The 25,656-nt window shown below is 37.5% G+C and overlaps 1 protein-coding gene across 2 annotated transcripts in view; it reads left to right on the forward strand.

Moving 5' to 3' along the window:
• Nucleotides 1-25,656, forward strand: part of HOMER1 (homer scaffold protein 1) — a 91,846-nt gene that overhangs the window by 24,062 nt on the left and 42,128 nt on the right. For both annotated transcript variants that reach the window (XM_074570708.1, XM_074570709.1), the window contains exons 2-5: nt 1,378-1,534; nt 8,759-8,890; nt 13,547-13,639; nt 21,635-21,777. In XM_074570708.1, coding sequence (XP_074426809.1) covers nt 8,789-8,890; nt 13,547-13,639; nt 21,635-21,777 — 338 coding nt within the window. In that variant the 5' untranslated portion in view covers nt 1,378-1,534; nt 8,759-8,788. The remainder of the gene's footprint in view (nt 1-1,377; nt 1,535-8,758; nt 8,891-13,546; nt 13,640-21,634; nt 21,778-25,656) is intronic.

A 25,656-nucleotide genomic window follows, 5' to 3' on the forward strand; every position in this document is an offset into this window, starting at 1 on the left:
CTGTATAAGCAAAAGTAGATTTAATTTTTTTTTAATATATAAACATATATTCTATAATCTATATGAAATTATATTTTTAAATATATGTTAATTATCTGAGCACTTAGCAAGGGAAAAAATAAACTATTCTCCTATTTAACTAATACTCCTGTAGCTAGTACTACTTCAACTGAATTAACTGAAACTTCCAGACAGGTAGGACATCATGTCCTGTCTGGATAATGGAACTACAAAAAGTTTGAGTAAAGGTTGATTAGCTGAGGTGTTCAGTGACGTTTGTATGGAGGACTAGCATGTGCACTGATTCCCCTGGCCTGGCTTCCTTCTCCTTTAGCTTTCACTGAAACTCTCTGTTTCGCTGTCTTGGTCTGTTCTGTGTCCTTCCTGTCACTTCTTCCAACACCCAACGTAGGAGAACACCACATCTCCTGGCAGGATGAGCTTCGGGGAGCCTTAACTCCCAGCTGGGTAATACGATTCTCCTGCTGAAAGCAGCTGGTCTCAGCTGTTCTTGCTGCCAAGTAGTAAAGCTATTTCTAAGAGTTCACATGTACTCCTTTGCAATGAGGCCAGATTGAAACCTTTAGACTATGAGTACCCAAAGTCCTAATTTTTAATTTTGCTGTTATTTTGGGCAGAAAAATGTATTAAAAGCTTACCTCTTAAAAGGAGATGAGGGCAGGGACAAAGGATGTGTTCTTCACATCCTGGCAACGGGAGAAAACAAGAGAGTCCAAAAACCTAAAAAGTTAAATCCAACTTAAAGTTCTGGTACTTAATATCTTTGGGATTTGATGGCAACATTCCCTGAAGAATACAGCAATCTATTTGTCACTAAAATGTACCTAAATTTAAATGGAGAACCATCATAGTGATACTAAAATATTTTTAGATTTCTGTGCAATACTGTGTGTCCTGATAATGATCAGAGGGAAAATAAATTGTAAATTGATCAGAATAATCAGAGTGTTAAAAGATTTTTGAGAAGATGGGGGTTTGAAGTCATACACATTCTTCAGTGTGCAGTGTAATGAGATGAAGTTACACATATATTAATGCCAGTTTATTTAAAGGGACAGATGAAGGGCAAGGGCTGCGGAGATGATGGGACAGGACTGAATCTATATTTAGAGATATCTGTCTTTATCTGACTCTACGGTTGGGTGCTGATTTTTGCCTTAGAAGGCTTGCATTTTGTTTGCAGATGTGTATTAACGCACTTATCTGCTCTACGGGGCAACAAATACAGAAGTTCTTAGGAAAAATTTATCATGCAAAGTGAAATGTGTGCATCTTAGTGGGCACAACTGGAAGATAACTTGTGTGCAACGATATTACGTACAAATTGGATTCATGACTTTACTCTCTATCCTTCAGGGAACAACCCATCTACAGCACCCGAGCTCACGTCTTCCAGATTGACCCAAACACTAAGAAGAACTGGGTTCCCACCAGCAAGCATGCTGTTACTGTGTCCTACTTCTATGACAGCACAAGAAATGTCTATAGGATAATCAGTTTGGATGGCTCAAAGGTAAGTTTTATTTCAGAAAACTTCCTTGCTTTGTCAATTTTTGTATTTATTTTCTAGTCTGGTGTCCTTCATATATGTTCTTAGATGCGTTTACTGACATGATAAAATGATAACATTGCTTCATTACATGTTTCATGTGTTTATCTGAAAATGCTATATTTCCATATGTTCCATGTATTTCCATGCCTTTCCATGCAATGTTTACTTTGATAAATCTATTGCTGAATTTGAGTGATGACCTGTTACTTTGTATTATGAGCCAGCTAAAAAGGAATTCCCTGTGAGAGGCCCTAAAAAGTACAAATAGGGTTAGAATAACCTGTTTTCATTCCCGCGTTCAATGATCTATCGATATTGTTGGCTTCAGTATTATGAAGGACATCTGTTCAGTGCCATAAGCACTTAGTAAATCCTTCTTTGTTACGTAATCTTCCAATTTTTACTGTAGAGAATGTGAGGATTCCCTCCTAATAAAGCTCTCCATGGTAAGCTTATATCAAAAATCAGTTTGGTATTTTGTGTTTGTTTTTTTATTTATTTTTAATTAGGAAGGATAATGCTGTTGTAAGAAGCCTTGTCTAAGAAATTAATTTGGCATGGAGAAAATATTTGACCGTTCCTTAGGTTCTACCCCAAGAGGGTATAAAACCAGTAAGTTTACGAACAGCATATCAGAAATCTCTGCAGTAAGGACATTAAAGATATACAGACTGTAACAAGAAGTTGTAATCCTTTCAAGAGACTTTCATTTGCAGCTTCTGGAGAGGCATCAGTTCATAATGGTTGGAACTGAAATACTCTGTTAGAGCATGGCAGTATTCACAGAGATTTTGCAGGTATTTATTGAAAGCTGAAATATATTGCCCTGCGTTTTTTTTAAATATCCAGACTGTTGCTGATTTAAGTAAGGAAGGAGAATTTCTATCATAAAGAAGTATGTAGAAATACCTCACGGTCAGAGATCTCTATATGATACTACTGTCAGTGATATGAGACTCTGGTATCAAAACCTACCAGAATTTTTCTCAAGTTTAAGTCTTATGTTGTTTCTTTCCTTCTAGCCTTCCTTCAGATGTATTTTTTTTTTTGTAGTTCTGTCAAGTAATTAAAATTCCTTTTATCAAATAGTTAAAATACCTTTTGTGTGAGTGTTTATTTTGGGATTGGAACTAGGTGCTACATGAAATCAAGACTACCAGTTGTAACCTGTAGCACCTTAATTGATCTGCACAGCTTACAAAGTCCTTATTCTGGTATCTACTGGGGTTCCTTTGCCTTTGTCCAAAGCTGCAGCTCCTGCAAAGTGGCTGCTGAGTTAAATTGTCAAGCATTTGTTCGTCTCTTTATTTGTTTGTCTATTGCAGCTTTTCCTTTGCATTTGCAGTATTATTGGCAAGGTATATTGATAATGCAGTCTATCACTTTTATGTACTCTCTCTGTGATTGCTGCAATCCTAATAATGTTTTCACCCAAGTGTTAGAAGTCTGACTAAGATCTAGGATCCCAATCATGATTAAGAAAGACCCATTGTTTTAGACATCACAACGTTGCTCTGAAACAGACACAGGTGAATAGCAGGGGGACCCATGGAAGAATTTTAAGGTTTTCAGCATAATTCCCAGAGAATTTTTTTATTTTTAATTAAAGCCCCATCTTTTTTAACATGTCTGCACATATACAGTATAGTATGTACAAAGGGCTAAATATAAAGCATTCTTAAGTTTGGAATGTGTCCAGATAGTGTCTCTGCTATATGTCATACAGCTGGGTGTCAGTAACACTACTGGCCTCTGAGCTTGTAATGCCTTATATTGTTGATTGTTAGATTTGCAAAGGAGAAAAAGCTATGCAATGTAGTTCTCCCATTTTAAGTTTTGAAATGAAACTGAATAAAGATGATTTTGTGGGGTTTTGTTTGTTTGTTTGTTTGTTTCTTAAAACAAAATTTACATTGAAAATGTCTCAAATACAGATGTTGCCAGTGGCCACAAGCTGCCACTCCCCTCCCCTAGGAGGGAATAGATGTATGATCCAACCAGGTTTTATTGTAAACCTTGGTGCTGGTGGGGTTTACAGCACCCTGCGGGTTTGTATGGTGGAGAGAAGGATGTGCGTGTGGCTGCTCAGTTACAGCGGCTCAGGTGCTGAGCAGTAAGTCAGTAAGTCACGGCAACTGACACGTATGTTCACTTAGATGGCAGTAAGGAAAGTCAGAGAGATACTTTAGATCTGAGTGATAATCCTATTTCTGTCATACGCCCTCCCCTCTCTTTAGGTCAGTGGGTTTCAGTAGGATTCCTGAATAAAATTTAATGTCTGTACTGATTGTATGAATGCCATAAATGTTTCTTCTTGAAAAGAAAAGGACATTTTAAAGTCATGATCTTCACTCACCTCTGAGGGATACTACTGTACATTGCAGATTCCCACTTGAATTTTCTTGTGCGAGTCTTTGGTGTATTTTTAGAGAGGGTTTTTTTGCTTATTCTGTATCAATAGGTATGAGTCACATTGAGCTGAGATAGATTTTATAGAAGCAAATTCTGCTTATTTTTAATCCATTCTGTGTAATGTTGTTTTCTGAAGCTACAGTCTCCTCTTAAAATGCCTTGCACAAGTAATGGTGCATCTACATCTAACTTGACTCCAGAAAATTTTCTAGGGCCATAAGTTCAGCGTTCAGTGTACAGACCATATTTTAGAGTCGTACACAGTATCTAGATCCCTGTTGCCCATGGCAGGGGGATCCTGATGCAAATAACCTGATACAACTCAAGGCTGTTTTCTGTGACCTCTTGAGTAAGTACCTTTTATGCGACCTTTTTCTCCTGCCACTCTAGGAATCAAGAGAAAGCCTGAAAAATAAAATTTCTTATGCAATATGACATGACAACATTGAGCAGTTGTTGCTAAGGCTTTCCGTTCTCATTAATTATGTAGTCATTTCATAGCTCCTTGGAAAAGTGTGTTTTAGTACTTCTTTCTCCTAGGTGATGGAAGGAAGCTTCTGTTATTTCTCTAGTAACACTAGGCAGACACTAGGATTATTCCCAGAATCATGCTGTCTTTTCTGTTCAACTGGTGGTCACTGAGAAAAGAAAGGAGATCAAGTAATGTGGTTCCTGCAGTACTAATTAACTCTCTGATCATTTTTTCATAGATGCAAGATAGGAAAAGAACCCTAAAAATTTGTGCTCATCTAAACCAAGAGAAGACTGGAAAAGAGTGGTTTTCCAGTCTGTAGGTTCCATGAGCTTTGTATGTATTATTTCTGAGTCAAGTCTCCCATCAGTGTTACTGCAATAGATGATCCTTGTGTTTTCAAGACTGCTGTAAAATAAACTAGTCACACAGCAAAGTGATAACCTTTTTAAAGCTAAATACAGGTTTTAAGTAAGGCCTGTAAGCGCAGGTCTTCAGTGAGCTTCCTTTGAAGAAGTTAAAAAATACTGTGCGTTTTGATTATTATTATTGCCATCAATTTTAGCACAAGATGAAATCATATTTGACCACAGCTGTGTATCTTGCAGCTGTTGGATTTGCAGTCAGTAAAACGAACAGCTAAGACACATGCCCTATTTTCTCATAGCTAAACTAATATGAAAGGAAAACATGAAAGCTATTTTATTATTCCAACAAAATCTAAAGATAACAAAAACAGTTTTATTCAAAAGCTAAATGTCTGCCTGTCAGATTGACTCTGTTCTGGTTTTAAGATATTCTTGTACGTTTATACTAACAACGTTCTTAAAAGTTGATGAAATATTTGACACTTGTTATACTGGTAACTCTACAGTGAAGTCTGGTGTAGGGGAGAGCAGTTAAGCAGTACTTATTTACAGTAGACAAGACAGGCTTAATTATAAATTCTAATTTAAAAAATAAATCTTTATTTTGTTTTTAATCTGAAGACATGAAGGATTCATATCTAGTATTTTCCAGAAGTAGCTGACACTGACTGTTTTTGTAGTATGCTCTAGCATTGCACTTTTTAAAAGCATAATTAATTTAGCATGTGAGAGATCTAATTCAGAGAGGATTGAAAGCCTTGATTTCCTTGTAAAACTTGCAAATCTAATGAAAGGACTCTTTTTTTGTATCAGTGGGATATGAATGTAGTCTTCCCAATGGGGAACTTGCTGGTTTTGGACTAATACTGACCGACCACTGGAGGGAAGCATCCATATTTTTCTCTGCTGGAAAATAAAGGGAAGAATTGCAGCAACTCTTTCTCAATACAATTATTTTTTTTTAAAGTTTTCTTCCTACCTTTCTCCCTTGCAAGGAAGCAATTTGACAGCCACTGTAACCCAACCTAAATGCAGACTGCTGTCAAAGCACATGCCCCATTCTGGTCCAGGCAGCCTGGCCTGGGTTCTCTCGAGCAACCAGCCATGTGGTCAGCCGACGCAGTGATCAGTCTCGGCTAAAAATTGGTTGGTTTCTGCAAGGTTTTTCACTGGGTTATTTTGCGACCAGATATGCCACTGTCACTGCAGCAAATGCCAGTCCTGCAGGCTTTAAACCTGCCTGTTGCTTGGAGGTCCTAAGTCCCTGTCCTCAGAGTTGTCTTCCGCATTGAGGAAGTTACATCCATGGCATAATATGCACACTCTCAAATCTGTGATGTAAGCTCAAATTAATCAAGCAATGGATGGAACTAAGGCCTAAGCAAGCTAGACAACATAGCTAGAGCTTGAGTTGGGAGGAAGACTTTTCTACACTGTCCCCCCAACAATTTAATTTCAAACATATTACTGTTGACAGCTTCCACAGCAAGACAGGCTGAGCATTAAGAAAACTTGCACAGCATTGTTCTGGGCTTCCGCCAGGTTATTTCAGAAGAGGACTTCCAGGCACTAACAGTGCACAAGGAGACAAGAAGCATAAAAGAAAAAAAGAGCTCTAGAATACCTCCTTTCCAATAAGTCAATCACCCTGTCTCACATTATCTCTTCTGCGGCATGGACAGCCGTTTTCTATGAGGTCAGTTGGAGGCCACAGTGCTAGTGCAAGCCTGCTGGCTTTATCTGGGCTCTGGACCTTATGCCTAAAGAAAGAAGAATGAAGTTTGAGTTATCAGTGACTTCATTGACGAGCTTCTCCTCTATGAAAATCTGAGGAGATGTTTCGTTCTCCAGTCTCTGATCTCACAGCATATCCTGTCCTTGACTTGAGGAGGCTTATTGGTTCAAATGTAAGCTTTCAGGCATTCCAGTATTTTCCATGAGTTGTTCACCATGGTAGCCAAAACTTGCATTTTGAGGCAAAGGTTATCAGAGAGGACTGCCTGTTTGATATCCTCCACTGTGTCCAGATTTGCTCTTCTAATTTAATGCAAGCATAGCGGAGCTGCCAAAGCCACTGCAGAAGATGCCAGTTTTGTTAAATTAATCTGTACTGCAGTGTCTTTGCTTGTTTTTCTACATGTTGCAATAGAATGCATTCCTCTGAACTTTCTAGTAATGCTCCTCTCTGCCACTTCATCTGAGAATCACCATATAGACCTGAAAGCTGTTTGTGGGCTTAGCTGGCCCCTCAGCTGTGAATTTTCCAGGCTTCCCCTGTAGAATTCAGAGAAAATTGTATGTTGATGGTAGCTGTGCTCCGGTGCTACCCGAATCTCAGCAAAAGCAAAAGGTGCTAAGTAAACTCCATAACTACTCATTTTAATATCCACCCAGAAGGCCATCTTGCGCAAGTCGTATAGACTGATTTTGACTTCTAGAAGATCTCAGGCTTGGGAGAGCAGTACTTCGTCTCTCTCTGATGTTGAAGTTTCTCACTGTCACCATCCTGAGAAAATACCGTTACTCTCTACACATCTGTTCCTGCTATTCAAAGAATAAAAGAAAGATTTTGTTATTTACGACAGAGAAGATGGTTTGGACCCTGTGGATTTTTTGCCGCTCTAGGATTCTACGGTAATCAATGGCTTTGAACTGCCAGGGGTAAGGCAGGGGTTATGGTTTCATGGAAGCAGGAAACATGCACACTGATGTTCGAAAGATTCCCGACTCGGTAGTGTAAGACAATTGCAGTAGGTCACATACTGACAATAACCTTTGGAGCACAGTAACTGGCGTGTAAGAAAGATTCTTGCTGAATTGCTCTGCTCGCAATGTGTGCTATTTTCTGGGAAGTTTTGAGGACATTCTCTTTCACGTGGGTGTTGCAAAGCACCAGTGCTTCATGAAAAGGGCTGTGAATTACTTAACAGATGTGGCTGAAATTCTTAGTAGCACCAGACAGATGAGAAAGCGTGCCTCCGTTTCACTTCGAAGACACATATCTTTGAGTTTTACATCTAGTTTTTCTTGTTTGTGTTGTCTGGTTATAAACTGTACTAACCATTGGTTTTCTAGTTAAATGGAACCCACTGGTGTCACTGTAAGACTTCATCCTGAGGTACTTCAAGTCAGTTGGACAGTTCCGTGTCGCAGCTTTAGAATATGTTAGACAAACTTTAATGTGATGGAAATACTGTTGAAATCCATCGTAAAACTCTACTTGCTTTTAATGCAACCAGCATATAATCTAATAGTTGCATTTTTTGTTTACAGTAGCAGAAGTTGTATGCTGGAGGATGTGCTTCTTCCATCCTGTATGTAACAAGAACTAGAGAAGAAAAGTTATTCTTAGAGTAGCTCTTCTGTAGTTGGTGTATGTTCCCGTCATTGTTAGGCGTATTTCTCTGTGTGTAAAGGAAAACCAGATTAATCTAATACAGAAACTTAAAAAGAAATTGTGCTTCTTGTTTTATGGCATGTTTGCCAGTGAGAATCGCGTATACAACAGGAGTGGGGGGAATGGAACAGTGAAGCTTATGGTGGAGCTTGAGAGGTATTGCTTTAGGGGACAAAGAAATACACTTGTGAGACAAAAAAGGACTTTGCTAGTTCTTCTATTTTGATCTCATTAGCCTATGCAGATGCTTTAATGGACTTTTTTTAGACTTGCTAAGTACTAAATGACTGCATGCAGTTGCAAACAAGTGCCCTCCTCCCAGCTTTTGCTCCTTTTGCAGAATGTATGCAAAAATACATTTTCATAATTTTAGCTTTGATTGAATTAGAAGAAAACTGTTCCCTAGTTCCAGGTTTGTTTCTCATCGAGTGTACACAGATACTTGACTACAATATTGGAATTTTCAATTATGAGTAGTCTTTAAAAAAAAATCAAAACCACAAACCCCCTTTTTTACAACTATTACTTTTTTTCAGGCAATAATAAATAGCACTATCACCCCCAACATGACATTTACTAAAACATCCCAGAAGTTTGGCCAGTGGGCAGACAGCAGAGCGAATACAGTCTATGGCTTGGGATTTTCATCTGAACATCACCTTTCAAAAGTAAGTATGACCAGTGGCAACTATTCAGCTAGCCAAGTGGCTTAATAATGTTTGATTCCTGTTCATTGGACCTTGACTCTGTGCTCACTGCTATTGTTATTTAAAAATAATTTACAAAATAATGTTCTGTATCCATCCTTGTAATGTAAAAAGACAAGACAAAGTATGTTACCTGCAAATTTTCTTTTAACTGATGGAGGAAAGGAGGGAGATTTCAGCTATCACAATATATGTTGTTAATGCTTTCTAATTATTAATTTTTTAGGTTTCTCTTTTTTAAAGTTGGTTCTTCCATTAAAGTTTTTCATGATAGAATTTGAAGGAGTAGACAATTTAGTGTTTCTTCTGTATTTGGATCTCCTAGAAAAAGAATTGTTGATCGTCTTCAGATGACTTTTTGTCTTTTAAGCCACATTCACTTTCACTTTTCCACTGTGTAGTGCATCAGATTACAGTTATTTCAACATCTGCAAACTTAAAGTAAAGCCAGTAGGAAATATATTCAGTGTAAAAGAGAACCACATTTTCATGTTGGAATACAGAAGTTGAAATGTTTACGAAAAGGAACTCTATACCATATCTGAGGTTTTTTTTTCTGTCTACTAGTGCAGGACGGATGTACATTTTATTTTGAGGAAAGCAGTAACCCCTGTTTCTCAAAACAATGGTATAGTTCCTCTGAGCACCCTTTCTACAATCCCTGTTGCTATTCATACTACTCTGGTAGATGAGTCCAGGAACCTGTACAAACATTTTTCTCCAGATGGGGAATTACAGTTCGGTTTAAGAACATGTCTCCACATTAAGCAGAGGCTTTTCATCTTTGAAGTATACAAAAGATCTGGAAACCCAAGTGAAATAAAAGGAAGGCATAGTAAGTACATCTTTAAGTAAGGAATAATGATTGGCTTGTTATTTAAAAAGAAATAATCACACAAGCCCCTTTGAGAAAGTAATTGTCACTATCCAAGGATAGTTAGAAAACTGTCTAACTTTCTAATGGTTAGAAAACCATTAAAATGAAAACCAGTAAAACTGCTTGATTTAGACAAGTGTTACATTTGTAGGATTTCTTCCTTTCATAATCCGATAGCTTTCATTTCTACAAAGCAACACAAACACAGGAAGTTCTGAATTGGTGGGTTTGTGCACCTATCATTGCTTCAGTGAACTTGGAAACTTTGTCACTTACTTAAATTGGTTGTGTATGTCCTAGAGGCACTTGGTTACCAATGTGGTAATAACTTTTCTTAATATTTCAATGGATTTAGGATAAATGCTGAGTTATTTTACCTCTCTCATAGAATAGCTTGTCTTCCTTAATCACAGAATGATTCTTTGGAGGCAAAGTATCATGTTGTGGTCATGCACAGTTTGTGTTTGCCTGACTTTAAACACTAGGTTGTCCTTGCCAGTGAAAATAGTTTGGTTTTTTTGTCTGTCCTGTCCTTGACTCTTTTCTTGCCGTATGGTATTTATTGCCTTCTTAATTACAGTTGTCTCAATCCTATTCTTTCACTGACGTCAAACGGATGTCTAGAGTTTTATGTATGCCCTTGGTTTAATCTCAAAAGCAACAGTAGATATTTTGTCTTAAGTACGTGTTTGATTAGCAGTTGCTCCAAGTGCTGTGCTTTACAAAGAACACACAAATCTGTTGAGAAAAATACCAAGTCATAGACCTTCTCTGAAGCTTATGATGATGAATCTTCAGGACCTTTTAGCAAACTGTCTCTGTTGTATTATATCTTAATTATCAAACTGACATTCATGTGAGTTTAAATTGCTGATTGTTGCTACTAAAATTCATAAAGGTAAAACTTCTAGTGTTATTTTAAAATTAACAAATATATTTCGTGGGGGAAAGGAAACTTTTCCTTAGATTACAGTCTATTCAGTCACTGGAGTTCATGGATACGCTGGTCTTGGAATCAGAAAAGCTGAATTAGAAACCCTAGATCTCCTGTGTTGCTTTAGAGAAAGTACATCCATATTCTCTTCCTTGTCTTGTCTCCCTGCGCAGATTACTAACTCTCACTTCTGTGCGCTAGCATTGTAGTCAGGTTTATTAGAGCACTCTTAGGTACACCTAGCGTTGTAGGACATGAAATCTAATTTAGGGCTCAAAGTACTACTGGATATTCTGGGTATTGGTAATAGGGCTAACAAATAAACTATATTAATGGATTTGTTCAGAAACAGTTTGCTTCTAGAAATTGCCTTAAAAGTGGATTCTGGAACTTCTTTTCTGTATTTGATTAGTGAACAGCCCTGTTGCGTATAACTTGTTTTGCAGTAGTGTCTCTGAGCCCCAGTGGAATATATCAAGTTCTGGTGAGCAAAATACAGCCTGCAACCACAAAAAAACTTAGTCTAGTCTGTGACTGATTTCAACAGGCTAATGAACCAAATAATCAGAGCAGATACAATAGACTGTTTATTGTCAGATCATTGTCTGTTTAGCTTATAGTAAATGTTTGACTTTTGGACTATGTGGTTTTGGTTCATGTGCCTTTGACCTCCTGAACTAATTACTAGGGTAGAGTGCAACAGCGTTAACCTCCTTCTGTGCAACTATTGTGACTGAGAATTAGCAGAGTGACAATATCTGGTAGAAAAATAATGGCACTCTAATCAACTTCATATACAAACAGTATAGAAGAAAATTAATTAAACATGTATTTATCCTCATGAGAAGTTTTCTCAATATGTCAGACCACAAGTTCATCTCAAGATTCCATCAGAATCCAGTGATTCTGATCGCTGACCTCCATCAGAAGTCAGTGATACCTGAAAGATGCTTCCTGGGTTGAAGAATACTTCCTTCACAGGATCAGGATTTGTGAGCAGAGTCCCTCTTGCTGCTGCAGTAGGAGGAACAGAATGTCCCGTGATTTTCAGAGAAAACTGGATGACTTTATCAATCAGAATGTAAGTCTGTGCTTTTGATAGTGGAAGGAGTTCCTGATCTATGAGGAAAAATGTTCCTTTTCAGGTTTGCTGTCTTACTCCTTTGAATTACTTCACCAGATTTATTCTATATAACTTAAGAGTATGCTAAATGGCAAAAGTGCCACCACAGATACTTGTAAGAGCCTCTTGTAGACTCCTTGCACCATTTTTCATCTTTTCCTTACAATATTGATCCTCCAGAAAAGCTTTCATACCATGAGATCTCATCGTTGTTATTCAGGAATTTTATCAAGAGATTGCTATTATCCATCATCTAACTATCTCAAGGCATTCTAGTAAATTTGTTGAAAATTTTCACTATGTTAGCCTTGTTGGCTCTTTCTTAGAATGCAAGCTATTTATCTGTCTATTACATATTTTTTTATAGTTGCTACCATTGTGATACAGAAGATTGTATTTACTCCCTTGTGTGTCTTCAGCCATTTATTCTAAACCTCAGCATCATGTTTGCCATTTACTAATCCTCTGATCTTAAAGCTGATTTAAATAATAGGTTACCCATCAGATTCTGAGGTCTGTGTACAAGTCTTAAATAAGTAACATCTAGTTCTGGTGATCTGTTGCCAATTTTATCGTCTATTCTGACACATTTTTTGATGCTGGATTGATTAGACTTTCAAGGTGGTATCTTTTGTTTCCTTCTATATTCAGGAAGTGTATGTTTTTAAATAACCTGACAGATGAAATATAGGATACAAGTGGAGAGAAATGATATTCACTAGCAAGTGAAGTTCTGGTTGAAAATGGTTGAAGAGGTTGTGTGACACAAAGGGTGGCCTTCATCCCTTCTAAATACATGCAGTGCAAACCAATTTCTTTGTATGCTCTATGTTCTGTATAAAAGCAGTAGGAAACAAAGCCAAATGCTTGGCTACTATAGCAATCAGTGTAGTGTCAAGCTGAGATCTATAAAGCCAAATTTTTCTCTAGCCTGAGAAACCAGGCCTTAATAAATTGATTTAATCTCTCAGTTTTAAGGGTGTGCGTATTTCTAAATTTCTGCTTTAGCTATTTTCTGGAAGAGGTACATGTAGCATAGAAATCAAGCTTCATACGGCAGTTCAAGGTGCAATTCATGAATTTTGTGTTCGGTATATGCAAGTTCAATGAATTTGTTCTTTAACTTGATTGATGTCAATGAACAATCAAGAGATGAACTTGACTCAGTATTCCCACTGCTGCTTTCCTAATTAGCTATTGAAATTATAAATGCTGTTAAAATTAGGGAAGACATCAGTATTGTTTCAGTCGTGAAAGAATGCAGCCCATTGAAAGCTCTAGGCTAATAGTGACCGTACTAGGCTTCAGAACCAGATCATTTGTACTCAGAAGGAGAGTAAAACGTGAATCTGAAAGAAGCTGTGTGAGGCAGCTTGTCACTATTATTAGCCATCTCTGAGGTGGGGTTTTTTTTAACACTTATCAGCAACAGATCAAACTTCATTGCATCATAATTTTCCTGACATATAAGCACTGTATATTATATCTGAAAGGTACTGAAAGGTATATCACTGTGTAATTCACTAAACTGAGTATCTAATAAGGAGAAAAATTTAAAAAATTCTACTGACAGAATTTGACTTTGTAAAATGTTAAGTACAGCTTTCTGTTCTGCATGTAATGTACTATTTCACGCCTACTCTTTCTCTTTTTCCTTTTTTTTTTAAACATATGTACCTTCAGTTTGCTGAAAAATTTCAGGAATTCAAAGAGGCTGCAAGACTAGCAAAGGAAAAATCCCAAGAAAAGATGGAGCTAACAAGTACACCCTCTCAAGTGAGTCTTACTGCCTGATTCAAGCCTGGTACTTCATATCTCTGCAACTCACTGTATTGTATCTTACACACGCATGTTGTATTAAAAATGAACGGGGTACTTCCCAATTAGCCTGAATCCTCTCAACAGTCAGGTAGAAGTGTCAGGAAGTCTAAGAATACATTTAACATACATTACAGAAATGTGAAAGAGACCTGCTTTAAAATAAAATTGGCCTTTTTTTAATTCCCATTCGTTTCTTTGAGCTTGCCCCAGAAAATGAGTAAACATGGTGAGCAGTTATGTAAGTAAATCTGTAGTAAATACCTTTTGAGTTTTTTCTTATTGTATCTATGAAACTTCAGGTGGTGCACTGTAAAGGACTTTTGTATAAAAATCATTGTAACAAAAATCAAAGTTAAAGCAGCAAACTATTTTTACGTATTTCCTACTGTGTAGTATTCACTTGTGAAATGTGTTGAAGGAAGATGACAGATTCACATGCTGGTTCTGGAGTTTCATTGCAGTTAGCCATGATGTGAAAGAAGAGTTTGTAAAAGGTATCTCAAAACATAAACTGGGTTAATGTGAGCCTAACAGGAGGATAAATTAATATAGTCACATTTACATCAGTCATGCCAACAATTAATTTACTTGAAAACAAATACTTTGAATTTGCTTTGAAAAAATAAAATCACATGAGGCTTTTATGCCACTCCACTCCCAACCCGTGCCCAGTGTTTCTGGCTTTGTATTTAGGTGTTTGCGATATTTTAAACAATAGTGAAGACAAAGGTAATTCCTTCTCTTGGACGATGAAGCAGCTATAAAACTGCAGCAGGGGTTCCTGCGTTGAGTAGATTAATGCAGCTAAGTCTTCTTTCCGGGGATTCTTCATTCATTGAATCAGTGCATCTCTTGGGTGCTTTGCACTGTAATATGCTCCTGATCTTTGATGGAACAGGGATGGCAGGCAATTTGCAACGTGCTGTACAAATAGTTTTATTGCCACCAGAAAGCTAAATCTGGTGCCCTTCCAAGAGAAGTCAGTGGAACCCACAAGAATATACACAATCAACCAACCTCACATTGTTTTCCCAGTAGGCATTTTGCCCAAGTGCTAGGCTGGCGTTTGCTGTTAAAGAGAAACTGCTTCCTCTGCTGTAACAGGAGAAAAATAAGGCATTCTTTTTTGATTAGTTTTCTTGACTGTCTCTAAATTTCTGATAAATTCCATAAATAAACACAGAGATAATGGAAGCAGGCATTTCACTATTATAACCTTACATGCACTTGGCTTTAGAAACAGTGAAGTGCTGCAGACAGGCCTCTAGTTACTTGGTATTATGGGCAAAACAATTACTCTGCTTCTGCTTTTGACATGTTAACAGTCTGGACTCGGAAGTTAAATCTGACGCTGTCAAATGGAGTGACTTATTATTTGGTTTGGACATAAATTTGAACTGTTCACTTAGACACAAGATGCTTTTGTCTAGCAGCTGCCCAGGGTTAAAGCTTTCTCTTAAACTATATAAGCTATTAACATTTTTCATTTTCCTCTACAGATTTCCTTTTATACTTGGAACCTAACATTTTATACTGTAGGCAGTTACAGAAATGTTACCTTGAGCGATTTTATAATGCACGTTGAGAGCTGCAATTTAATTACTGCACGCTTAGGAATAATTTCATATTCAGGCCTTACTTTTCATCTCTTGGCTTTTCGCTGTGTTGATAAGTTAGCGTATTATTCTGAAAGATACAGTTAGTGCAAGTGCTGACACATCAGCATAATAGTCTTCACATACTTAATGCTTCTCATTAGTTCCCCAGAGAGAAGGGAGTTGAATCAGGAACTTCGGAGCTTGGAGCAGATGAGAAGCGATGGCTTCATGGCAAACTGCAGCACTTCCATGGCACTGGGGCTCATTCAAAGAGCTCTGACTGCAGGGAAGATAGGTGCTTGGTAGTGCGGAGGGAAGGTGCGACCCTAGAGACATTCGAAGGAGAATGTCATTTTGATCATCTGCCAAGAAGTGACTGGAATTGGAGTGTTGCCTTTCTCAATCATTTTACAGCTCCTCTTTCCCTTCTGCTTAGTGATCCTTTGCAGAGAGGGAGAGTAAAAGAGGAAGGAGATATTTTCAGTGTCTGGTCAAGACTTCACAGGAACCTGGCTTCTTTAGGAAGGTTTGACAAGAAAGGCACGGGGAGGTAGCGTGTGATTAGTGAGCTCTACAACGGTAACCCAGTTAGCTACAAGTGTCAGTCCCTCTGCTGTCTTGGACTTGCAGATATCCTTCCTCATTAAAGTAATAATAAGTAGGAAGATACTGCATGTAAAAACTGGAAAATATATGAATCAACTGTAAATAAAATGTTATATTTCTCTTGCTTTTGCAAATGCCCTTATTATTTACCAGTTAATTAATGTACCACATGTGGTACACTGTCCACCTTCCTTGCTGCACCATTCTAAAAGATTAAAAGTACGTGTGCTTTTTTCTGCATTCAGTATGTTCCTACAGATTGAATCTTGATTAAAATATCTCTCCAATTAGTGTAACAAAACCCTGGACAAGGTATTTGCTCTTCCCTATTGTTTGGTGTAACCCTGCAACTACTACTGGTATAGGTGAGTTTCAGTTCTGAATGTCTGCAAAAACTTGTTGTGAAACTAACGAGAAATAGAAAACTAGAGATAACAACAGAAATATCACATAAATAGAACATGAATTTGTAGTCCAAGTACTTACCAGAGTTAGTCATGTTAAAACTTAAGAACAATCGTATCTAAAGTCCACTGAGGTTAGGGTGTTTCTCTAAGGTGTTACAAGCTTTAGCAAAGTATGGGTACTATTTGGCTAGATATTTCCACCAGAATAGTGCCCCAACGGCCAGGAAGTAGTAGTTCCATGTTGAGCATTTTTTGGATACAGTGTTTCTGTATTCTTCAGCATTTTTTGTGTTTGTCTGTGTGGGAAACACATAGTAGAAAGAAAATAATACATAGCCCAATTTGCAATTACTTAGTAGCAGGAGTTCCTTTTCCCTTAAGCTATGCTGCTGCTAATTTTAAACTCTGCGTTCTTACAGTTTCTTTAATACTGCCTGTTCGCCTCCTGTTTACCAGTGGGCTTTGCTTTAATTTCCCAGAATATCAGATAATATATAAAATCACCATTCACCTTGACTGTAAATAGAACTTAAACTTGTCCAAAGAAAGACAGTGGCCCGGACCAACAAATTACAAGAGAGATGCTGCTTTGTTAAGTGTAAGCCCCACCGAGTGCACAGTGCTTTCTTGAAATGAAGAGGAAGGCATTGTTTCTGTGCCAGAGTACTTGTACTTTCGACCCTTCTGTGTTAAGATGGATTCATATAATAATACACCCTTTATCTATTTCCGGTGTGTCTGGAGGCTTTGGTCTAGAAAGAAGTTGTCTATTTTGGTACTTCTGAGACCACCTATGCACGTAGGTACCCCATCTGGGTCCCTTTTAACTCAGCCTGAGGTAATACAGTTTTGCAAGGCTCTTATCTTGTTGATATAAAACTAAAATACTGGCTCCCCTGCTGTGCCAACTCCTATTTCCCCGACATATCTTTTAATAGAGGTAATTATTTTGCTTAATTCGTAAACTCATGGATCTTACAGTGACAAGCCACCTATTGTCTGTTTTCAGTTACAAGCTTGCCTGTGCACTGAAAGAGCAACACTTCGATCTGAAGTTCACTGTGAACGTGAAGTAATAGCCTGAAAACTGTCTCCCATCCCCGTTCCTCCCACACCCCCCCTTTTTTTTTTGTTTTTTAAGCAAACCTTAATTAGGTTCAAGTACACAACCAAACTGAGCAGTTTGTGGGGTTTGCAGTCTCACCCCATCAGTCTTACAACCACCTGGAGTGTGAACCTCAGTTCTTTTTCTCTAAGCAAGAATCTGTCCTCAGATACGTCTTTTGACCCCCATCATTTCACATTAAGATGTCTGTTAATTTCTGAAATTGTGTGGTGAGTAACTTGCTCAAAACAATGTTGTCTGTGATTCTGAGCCCCTCCTATGCAGACAATTAGGAATAGCTATTGCCTGAAAAGTTTCAGAATCACGACATTTTCTAGTGCAAGGAATGGGTTGATTGGAGCAATATGGTCATGGTTTGTCACCTGTTAGCTTATTCTTTTTAGAAGTACAAAATTTACTTACAAAGCTTGTGGAAAAAGTGACTTTCTGAGATGTTATGTGAATTTCTGCACTGGAACAAATGTTTCACATGTGTTATGGTATCTGAATCAGTAGCTGGCAGACTTACGCCAGTAATTACTGAGCAGAGAAGCACTATGAAGAACACCAGTGCCAGAGAAGTGTATGGGATACTTAATGAGAAAACAGTATGATACTTAATAAGAAAACAAACTGGAATTGATTTGGTTTGCTCATGATTTTAGAATCACCTACTCCTCCTTTTCTTCTGTTCCCTATCTAGTCACCATTAAAAGGTGGCTTGATCTGTGCCATGAAGTCTGCTTGTTTTACTCTACTCTTTTGTGAGTGCATGCATTTTGCTTATAAGATTTTGAAATTTAGGCATCTTTTGATGAATTCCCCTCTGTTATGTTCAGTTTACATACTGTAGGCACTGTCATTTTTATACTGCTTGGCATCACCTGAATCCTGCATTAGGAAGGCCAGAGCTCCTTTAGATAGTGCAGATCTCTGACAAACTCTTAAATAGCAAAATATACCTGAGTCAGTCTCTCACATTTATTTGTCATGTAGAGAAATACTAATCCTCAGTCCATGTGTAAGTCCAGGACTGGTGAGTGGCTTAAAGTTCAATATCCTCCAGAAACTTATATATGATACAACAGTGGTTTTATACCATAAAAGAGCTGTTAATACTTTCTTCTCAAATGTATGAAATAACTATCTGTAGCTGTCACAAATGGAAAGTATCAGGCATTAAAATACACACCATTGATTTACAGGAAGACTTGTCATTCTCAATTTAAGCACTGTTTTTTCCATATAGTGTCTATACAGTTGAATGTTAGAACTAATTTAACCTGCTCTCCCAGCTAAAATGGAAGGGTGAAAATCCCTTTTTAAGTTGACCTCAATTTCTTCCCCAACTCTGTAAAGTCTGGAGTGGACGTGTGAAGCTATAATGGTATGGAATAAAAACTTCATTAATGTATAAGCATCTCACAAAAATGTTTCCAAAATTCTTTACTCTCTCTAATTAATGCAAAACAGGAACACATTATTTGTAAGAACTTGCAAAAATTTTTTTCAGTGTAAGTTGCTTTTTCTGTTCTCTTTGACGCTTTATTAATATCCAGATTCATTATAGTTAGCTGCAATTAAATTATTTATCAGACAGGGGTAGTTGTGAGTGTGTGAGAGCACTGATTAAACTGTATTATTGGTGGGAGAAATACATACTAGAATCTGATGCTTCTCTTGTACATACTAAATCAGCCACTCATGAATTTGCAGGTAGCAAACGTCTAGGTATTACATAGACTGTGGTGTTTATCTGCATTCATTTTTGACAATTGAATTTTATTGACATTAGAAGCCTATGAAAGTGCTTTACTGAAGAATAAGCCTAGATGGAACTTGCACATTTTGTTTTCTTTTACCAAAATAATTTTTATGCATTCACACTTGAAACATTTTAATAAGTAGGCTGTGCTTTATGTATCTAATAATAGTGTTGTAGGATTTTTTTCTTAAAGATACAAGCCATTCAGATTTTGTAGGGTGTGGTATGTATTTTTTAGAATATTTAGTGTAGTTTGAGAAGAGGAGGAAATAAAAGAGAAACTCTTGGGTCCGTAAAGTTTTTCATTTAATGTCACTGGAAACTGTTTATCAAATCAGAGGATAATAATAGACAAAACCATATGATTTCTATAAAATAATTCATTTGCCTGATTATCTTGCAAACTCTGCTCTCCTGTCACACTTAATTTCAATTCAGTTTCAGTTCAATAAAATTAATCTGTAAAAATCAAGACTTAATTTTGACTTTTAAAGTATTGGCACTTAAGGTAATAATTTTTGAGTATAAAATAACAAGATTCTTCCTGAAGGTAGGTAACAATTTGCATTCATATAATTAAAAAAATTGCATTTATAATATAGATAACAGTTTATATCTGTGGAGTTAAATCATTGTACACTAATTATTTGAGCTTTTTAATCAGTAGGAATGTAATAAATTTCAGAATGGAGACACTGGTGCATGTGCATTGTATAACTTGATGAACGCTAAATATACTAGAACTGGAAGTTAGTATAGTCAGTATTAAAATGTTGTATCACCCACTAATTCAAGTTGTAGAGTGAGGTACATATATCTCACTATGTGAGAAATATGGCAGAATAAAAGCAAAGTTTTGACAATTGTTGTGCTGCAAATGCTTAATGTAATTTTAAGTGCAATGAAAACATTGAACAACAATATTTTGGTTAAGGGACACCAGAAAGGTGTGGAACGTGGTGATGACAGCAAGATTGTATTTTCTTTAGAACTGAGGTTTTCCATCTAGTTAAGGCTTAAAGTCAATTACAACATTTCCCATAGATGGAGGATCAGATTCAGTATTGGCTTTAAAAAAGCCTTATCCTTGTAAAGTAGTTGAAGGCTCTAAATGGAGGCTGAAAATTAAACCTTGATTTTGTAAGAACCTTTAAAGGTCCCTTCCAGCCGAAACTATTCTATGGTCTTCAGATATTTTGCAATTGCTTCTGAGATTGAAACTCTGTATAGGAAGCCAAAGAACAGCAAGGAGCTGCGAAGAGGGGCTGCTGGCTTCCCAGAGACTGTCCTGTCCTTGTGCTTCAGTTTAATAGCATTAAATAACAGCTTTATCGTTTCCCCATGCAGATGGTAGGAGCCTGTGTGGCCATAGGAGATGCTTAGCTTTTGGAAATACTGTAATTCAAGCAGTTGTATGCTGTATAAACACCCCTCCATGACATCCAGTGAACTCTATTCCTGAAACTCTTCTAGCGTAGAGTTCAATATTATCACTTGATTACGAAAACCCTACTAAGATATTTTAAAATCAAGATGAGCTACTTCGCTTATATGACTCGCTTATCTCCTGCAAAAGTTATTACTTGAAAATGAATACAATAGGAAAGAAAATAATAAAATTAAATCATGTACAGGGACTGAAGAGCCTATAATGTTCTACCTTTGGATGTAGGCTACAAGAGCGTACTTTGTTTTTATCCAAAAGAAGTACTTCTCAGTGACTAGAAATTAGCGAATGATGCTTGTTGGCTAAAACACAAACGTACACGTTGCCCTGACGCAGGGTGATTAAAGCTGAACCAGTGCCTTCTGCTGGGAGGCAGCCATTAAGTTTTTCAGGTGTCCAGTTACGCAGCAGCAGCAGAAGCTGCCTGGGCGTAGCTGGAGTATTCTCCTTCACAGATAATACATGACTAGCGAGAGCTAGCCCAGGCTAAAGCGCCTGCAGAAATTCCGCAAGGACTCTGCTGAACCAAGTGTTCTTTACAGATAGGTGAAACTGTGAACGCACCAGCAATGGCCCTTCCACTGTTCACTTCGGTTAACAAACAATATGAAAGCTAGATTTTGAAACAAATATTAGAAGCATTTGTTTCACCGGGTTAGAATATAAAGTAAGAGATAAGAATCCTGGGTGTCAATAGTCACCCATTGCGTAGCAGTATGAGGGCTGAATATGATACCAGGTAAGGGCGAGAGGTCTGTAATAAGCAGGAGGCCGGATACTTGCAAATAATTCATAAGTCAATTGTATTTTGTACAAGATAATGTGAGACTTCTGTTAATATACTTCCAAATTAAATTCACGTGATGAAATAGGACCATGAGAGATGCTGTAAATCTGAGCCTCACGTTAATACTACCTAAAATTTGTGTATCGTTTAAGACTTTAATGTTTGTGGTCATATGCACATAGCCTTCCTGAGCAGGTCAGTTTGTAATTTTAACCTGTTGTTTGTTTTACTTAAGGAATCAGCTGGAGGGGATATTCAGTCTCCTTTGACTCCAGAAAGTATTAACGGGACAGATGACGAGAGAGCGACGCCGGAAGTGACGCAGAACTCAGAACCAAGGGCTGAACCAACCCAGAATGCATTGCCATTTACCCATAGGTACAGATTCCATTCCCACATCCTGATTAAGTGATACCTGTCTCCTTCCTCGTTAAAGGGACCACTGGTTAGTGGTTGAACACTGGTTAGTGCAGGTGTCCCTTTAACAGGAAGCATTATTTCAATGTCTGAGGTCTTAGTGAAATTAACTGCTTCATAGAATATTCCAATTAAATTATTTTTGCACACATTCTTTAAATGACTGATAGGACTGGATGTCAGCCTTTCATTGACAAATTATTGGAAGAAAAGGGACTTTTACAACACTTCTGGATTACGAAGTTTAAAGCAGCCTTTAATTGAACAGTTTTCTAAGAGATGAAAACAGTTTCAAATTATTTTTTTTAATATGAGAGAAGTGTAGTTGCTTCAGACTGAGTCATAATTTGTTGCACTAGGAATGGTGTGCTCTCTTGTTCTTTAAGAAAGCTAGGAGTTTTTATTTAATGGTACAAATGATGAGTGAAGGTGGGTATATCTCCCCTGTTAGAAATGATTGTAAATGGGACACTCTGAATAGAACACATAATGTATTGAGACTATAAAGAGTAACTGAAACATTTAATAAACTTAGAACAGAGCTAGAAATACTAGATTTATTTTTATAAACATTGTTTAATTCAATTCAAATAGAGCTTAAGAGCTCTTGATCAAAGGCTGGGGAATACTAGGGTGCCAGATATGTCATGCAATTCAGAATGAGCAGAGATGGAACTGGAATTGTGCAGGACTTCTCGCTTTTTTTGTAAGAGACTACTACTATTAAACATTTATGGAAGAAATAATATACATTTTCAAATGAGAAAAAAAAATATACTTTTGCACTAATTTTTTAACAGAGTGATTGTGTTTATTTTTATACTTCAGTTGTCACCAGTGCATCTATTACATGTTTTAGAAGAAATGGTGCTTTGTAAGAGTGCTCTGTGCATGTCGAAGGAGTATTACAAATGTTGCACATCTATCAGTGTTCTGTAATGAGTTCATTTAAACTGTTTGTGTGTTAGAATTCTCTTATCAATATTTTTGTGAAATGGAGTTGTGATAAAGTCCATGAGTAGTAGTTGTTTTTTAAAAAAAATGATAGCTGCAAGATCTTCCCTGTTGTTCTGCATATATAAATATGTTTTCTGCTTTGCTAGTATAGTAACTACGCTTTGCTCTGCATTGAGCATGACTGAAGACACTTTTTGAAACTACCTACTTGTAATTTTTGATGGTGTGGAGTAGAGGTTACTAAACTTTTACATGCTTTGCATTATTCTAAATCTACTTCGTTTCTGCAGTGTGAGTGCCTGGTTTTAGTTTTTTGTCCTGTTAAATACCACCAGCTAGAATTGGTCTTCCAACAATAACTCTGCATTTTGAGGGTCACTTCTTATGGGGATTCTCAAAATGGTGACCAGAGTTTTGTCTTGCTAATGGTAGCTTCAAGTTTATTACTGAAGAAAATGCAAATTTTTAAAACCCTTGAAATAAGTTGAATTTGGGACTAGATGAGGTTTTTATTATAAATAAATAAAGATTATTTATTTATTTTAAATAAATAAAAATGCATGAAACACGTGCATGAAAGAGATGGAAAGTGAAGCCTCTAGGATTGTGTTAGACCTGGTTAAAGGGCATGTTTTTGTAGAGGCATTTCGTAATACTAAATGGGCAACTCAGTAGACATACCTAGCTGCTTGTGCTGGCCGAAACAGTGCTCTCTGCAGGCAGTCTGCTTGCTCTGATTTAAAAGAAAAAAAATAATTAAATTAAAAACCTTACACAGCAATCATTGGAGACTCCCTGGGCTTTTCATGTGTCAGGGTAGAGAAAGGGATTGTGTTCCTTCTTGTTGCCTGCCCTTCTGAGAATGCTGCGTGTTGGTGGCGCTCCATGTGTGATGGAGAGGAGTTGCTGAACTGCGCCCTTTCCCTGTGCGATCAAACCTGATCGCATTGCGTTTCAGCGAAGGTGAAGTTTGGCCAGTGCTTCTGGGTGAGGAGGATAACGCTTGATGGGCGTTTGGGTATTGTCTGGTGCGTGGCAATGCTTTTTACATATCTGCCTTGACTCCAGGAGCTGATGATGAATCACTAGATGCTTTTCAAATGAAAAGGCGTTGTGGTCTTCCCTTCAATGAGTTCAGCTATAGGGGACATGAGAGTCAGTGAGGCTGGCTGTGCTTCACTGAAATAACACTAGCGTAGCACGTTCATTTCTTCCATAAATGGGAAAGCTGTATTCCACCCTGGCATTGACGATACGTACTTACCCTGTGAAAGGACCAAAAGAAGTGGTCCCCAGTGTAGGCTGGAGAACAGGTAAGGCACCCGTGGGGCTGCACGGCAGGAGCCCAGGCAGCCCTGGGGCAAGTGTTGGAGCTTTGTGGGCAAGATGAGGTGCCACGGCACTGCAAGGCAAGGGGGGGAACCGCTCTGCTGCCGAGAGGAACATTGCTGCGGCAGAGGACAGGGGTACAAGTTTGAAGGGGGCTGCTGTCGGAACAGTGATATAGGTAAGGGTTTTTCAATGTCTTTGTATGAACTGGCAGGGTCTGGCAGGAGTTAACAAGGTTGGAAATCAGAGGTGTGGAGGTCATGCTTTGGTCTACACGTTACTACTTGTCATTTTTCATCTGCATACCTGAAAAGTGTTCAATTTGATTTTGTTATAATACATCCTTCTGGCCAGGTATGTCCTCTTCTGCAAGCATTCTTCTCTGCACTTTGTATGTCTTGGTGTAAGTAGTTGGGGCCTGTTATTTCAGCAGCATAAGTAAGTGCAGACTACATTGGTATTTATAGTTATTTTCTCGCCACTTACACCCAAAAGCTGAAAAACAGCATTGTGTAAGTCACCAGAGTTTTGTTAGTAGAACTCAAATTTCGTATTATTTCAGTAAATAATTGTAAGTTTTGAAATGAACATGCTCCAATATATGTCTACAATCCCATTCATACCCCATAAGCATAATAGAGCAGAAGTCTAGTTGCTTCAGTTTATCCTCATCTGGAAGGTCCTAATGCTGTTCACAACCAGTGTAACGCTAGTCAACTGCTTGGGAGATATGGATATTAAACAGTTACAACCCTTGCACAGAAGATAAACTCTTGCAATTAAACATCTTTTTTTTAAACTATCCATGATGGTTAGTGTTGAACTATGAAGTAATATTACTTGGGAACTCCCACTTTCTGTAATGTACTGTAGCCTGAGCACTGCCAGAGCAAATGAAAGTAAAATGCAGCCTAAGCCTGGCATTAGAAATTTTAAAAATCTTGGCTGAGACATTGATCAGTCCTTTTCTGTATGATAACTAGTCTAGGAAGGCTTCTAACAGAAGCTAGTTAATCAAATGTAATATTTTAAAAAATTAAGACTAAAACCTACATGTTTTCATTCTTAAGTAAGTCTTAGTTTCCACAGACATCTTCTTTGCCTAAAAATAATTTCTACATTCTTAAAATTGTGATTTTTTTTTTTTTTTCAACTGAAAACTCTTGATCATAAAATGGGATTTGGAGAGAAAAAAGTTGTGAAAAAATTTAACCACTTCTGTTGTGACTGGCTTTTAAATAAAAGTTCTGATCCTGATGGTGCATAGTATACAGTTCCTGATTGTCTGAATCAACCCAGAGAAATACTATACTAAGGTTATTCAGCCTTAGAATATAATTCATATATTAAAACTGAATGGTGTATCTGGCGAACTGTGCAACTGCTGCTTGGGGCTTTTTGGTAACTGTTTGGTGAACTTGCTCTTTCTTTACCCTTGAAGAGAATACAATTATTTATAACAAGCTTTATTCCATTTTTGGCACCTTATGAAGCTGATAAAACACACTTTCAGAAACAAAATGTAAGAGGATTCTTCTGAGACAAATCTGGAAA

Source organism: Larus michahellis, chromosome Z (genome assembly GCF_964199755.1).
Source record: "Larus michahellis chromosome Z, bLarMic1.1, whole genome shotgun sequence".
Lineage (NCBI taxonomy): Eukaryota > Metazoa > Chordata > Aves > Charadriiformes > Laridae > Larus > Larus michahellis.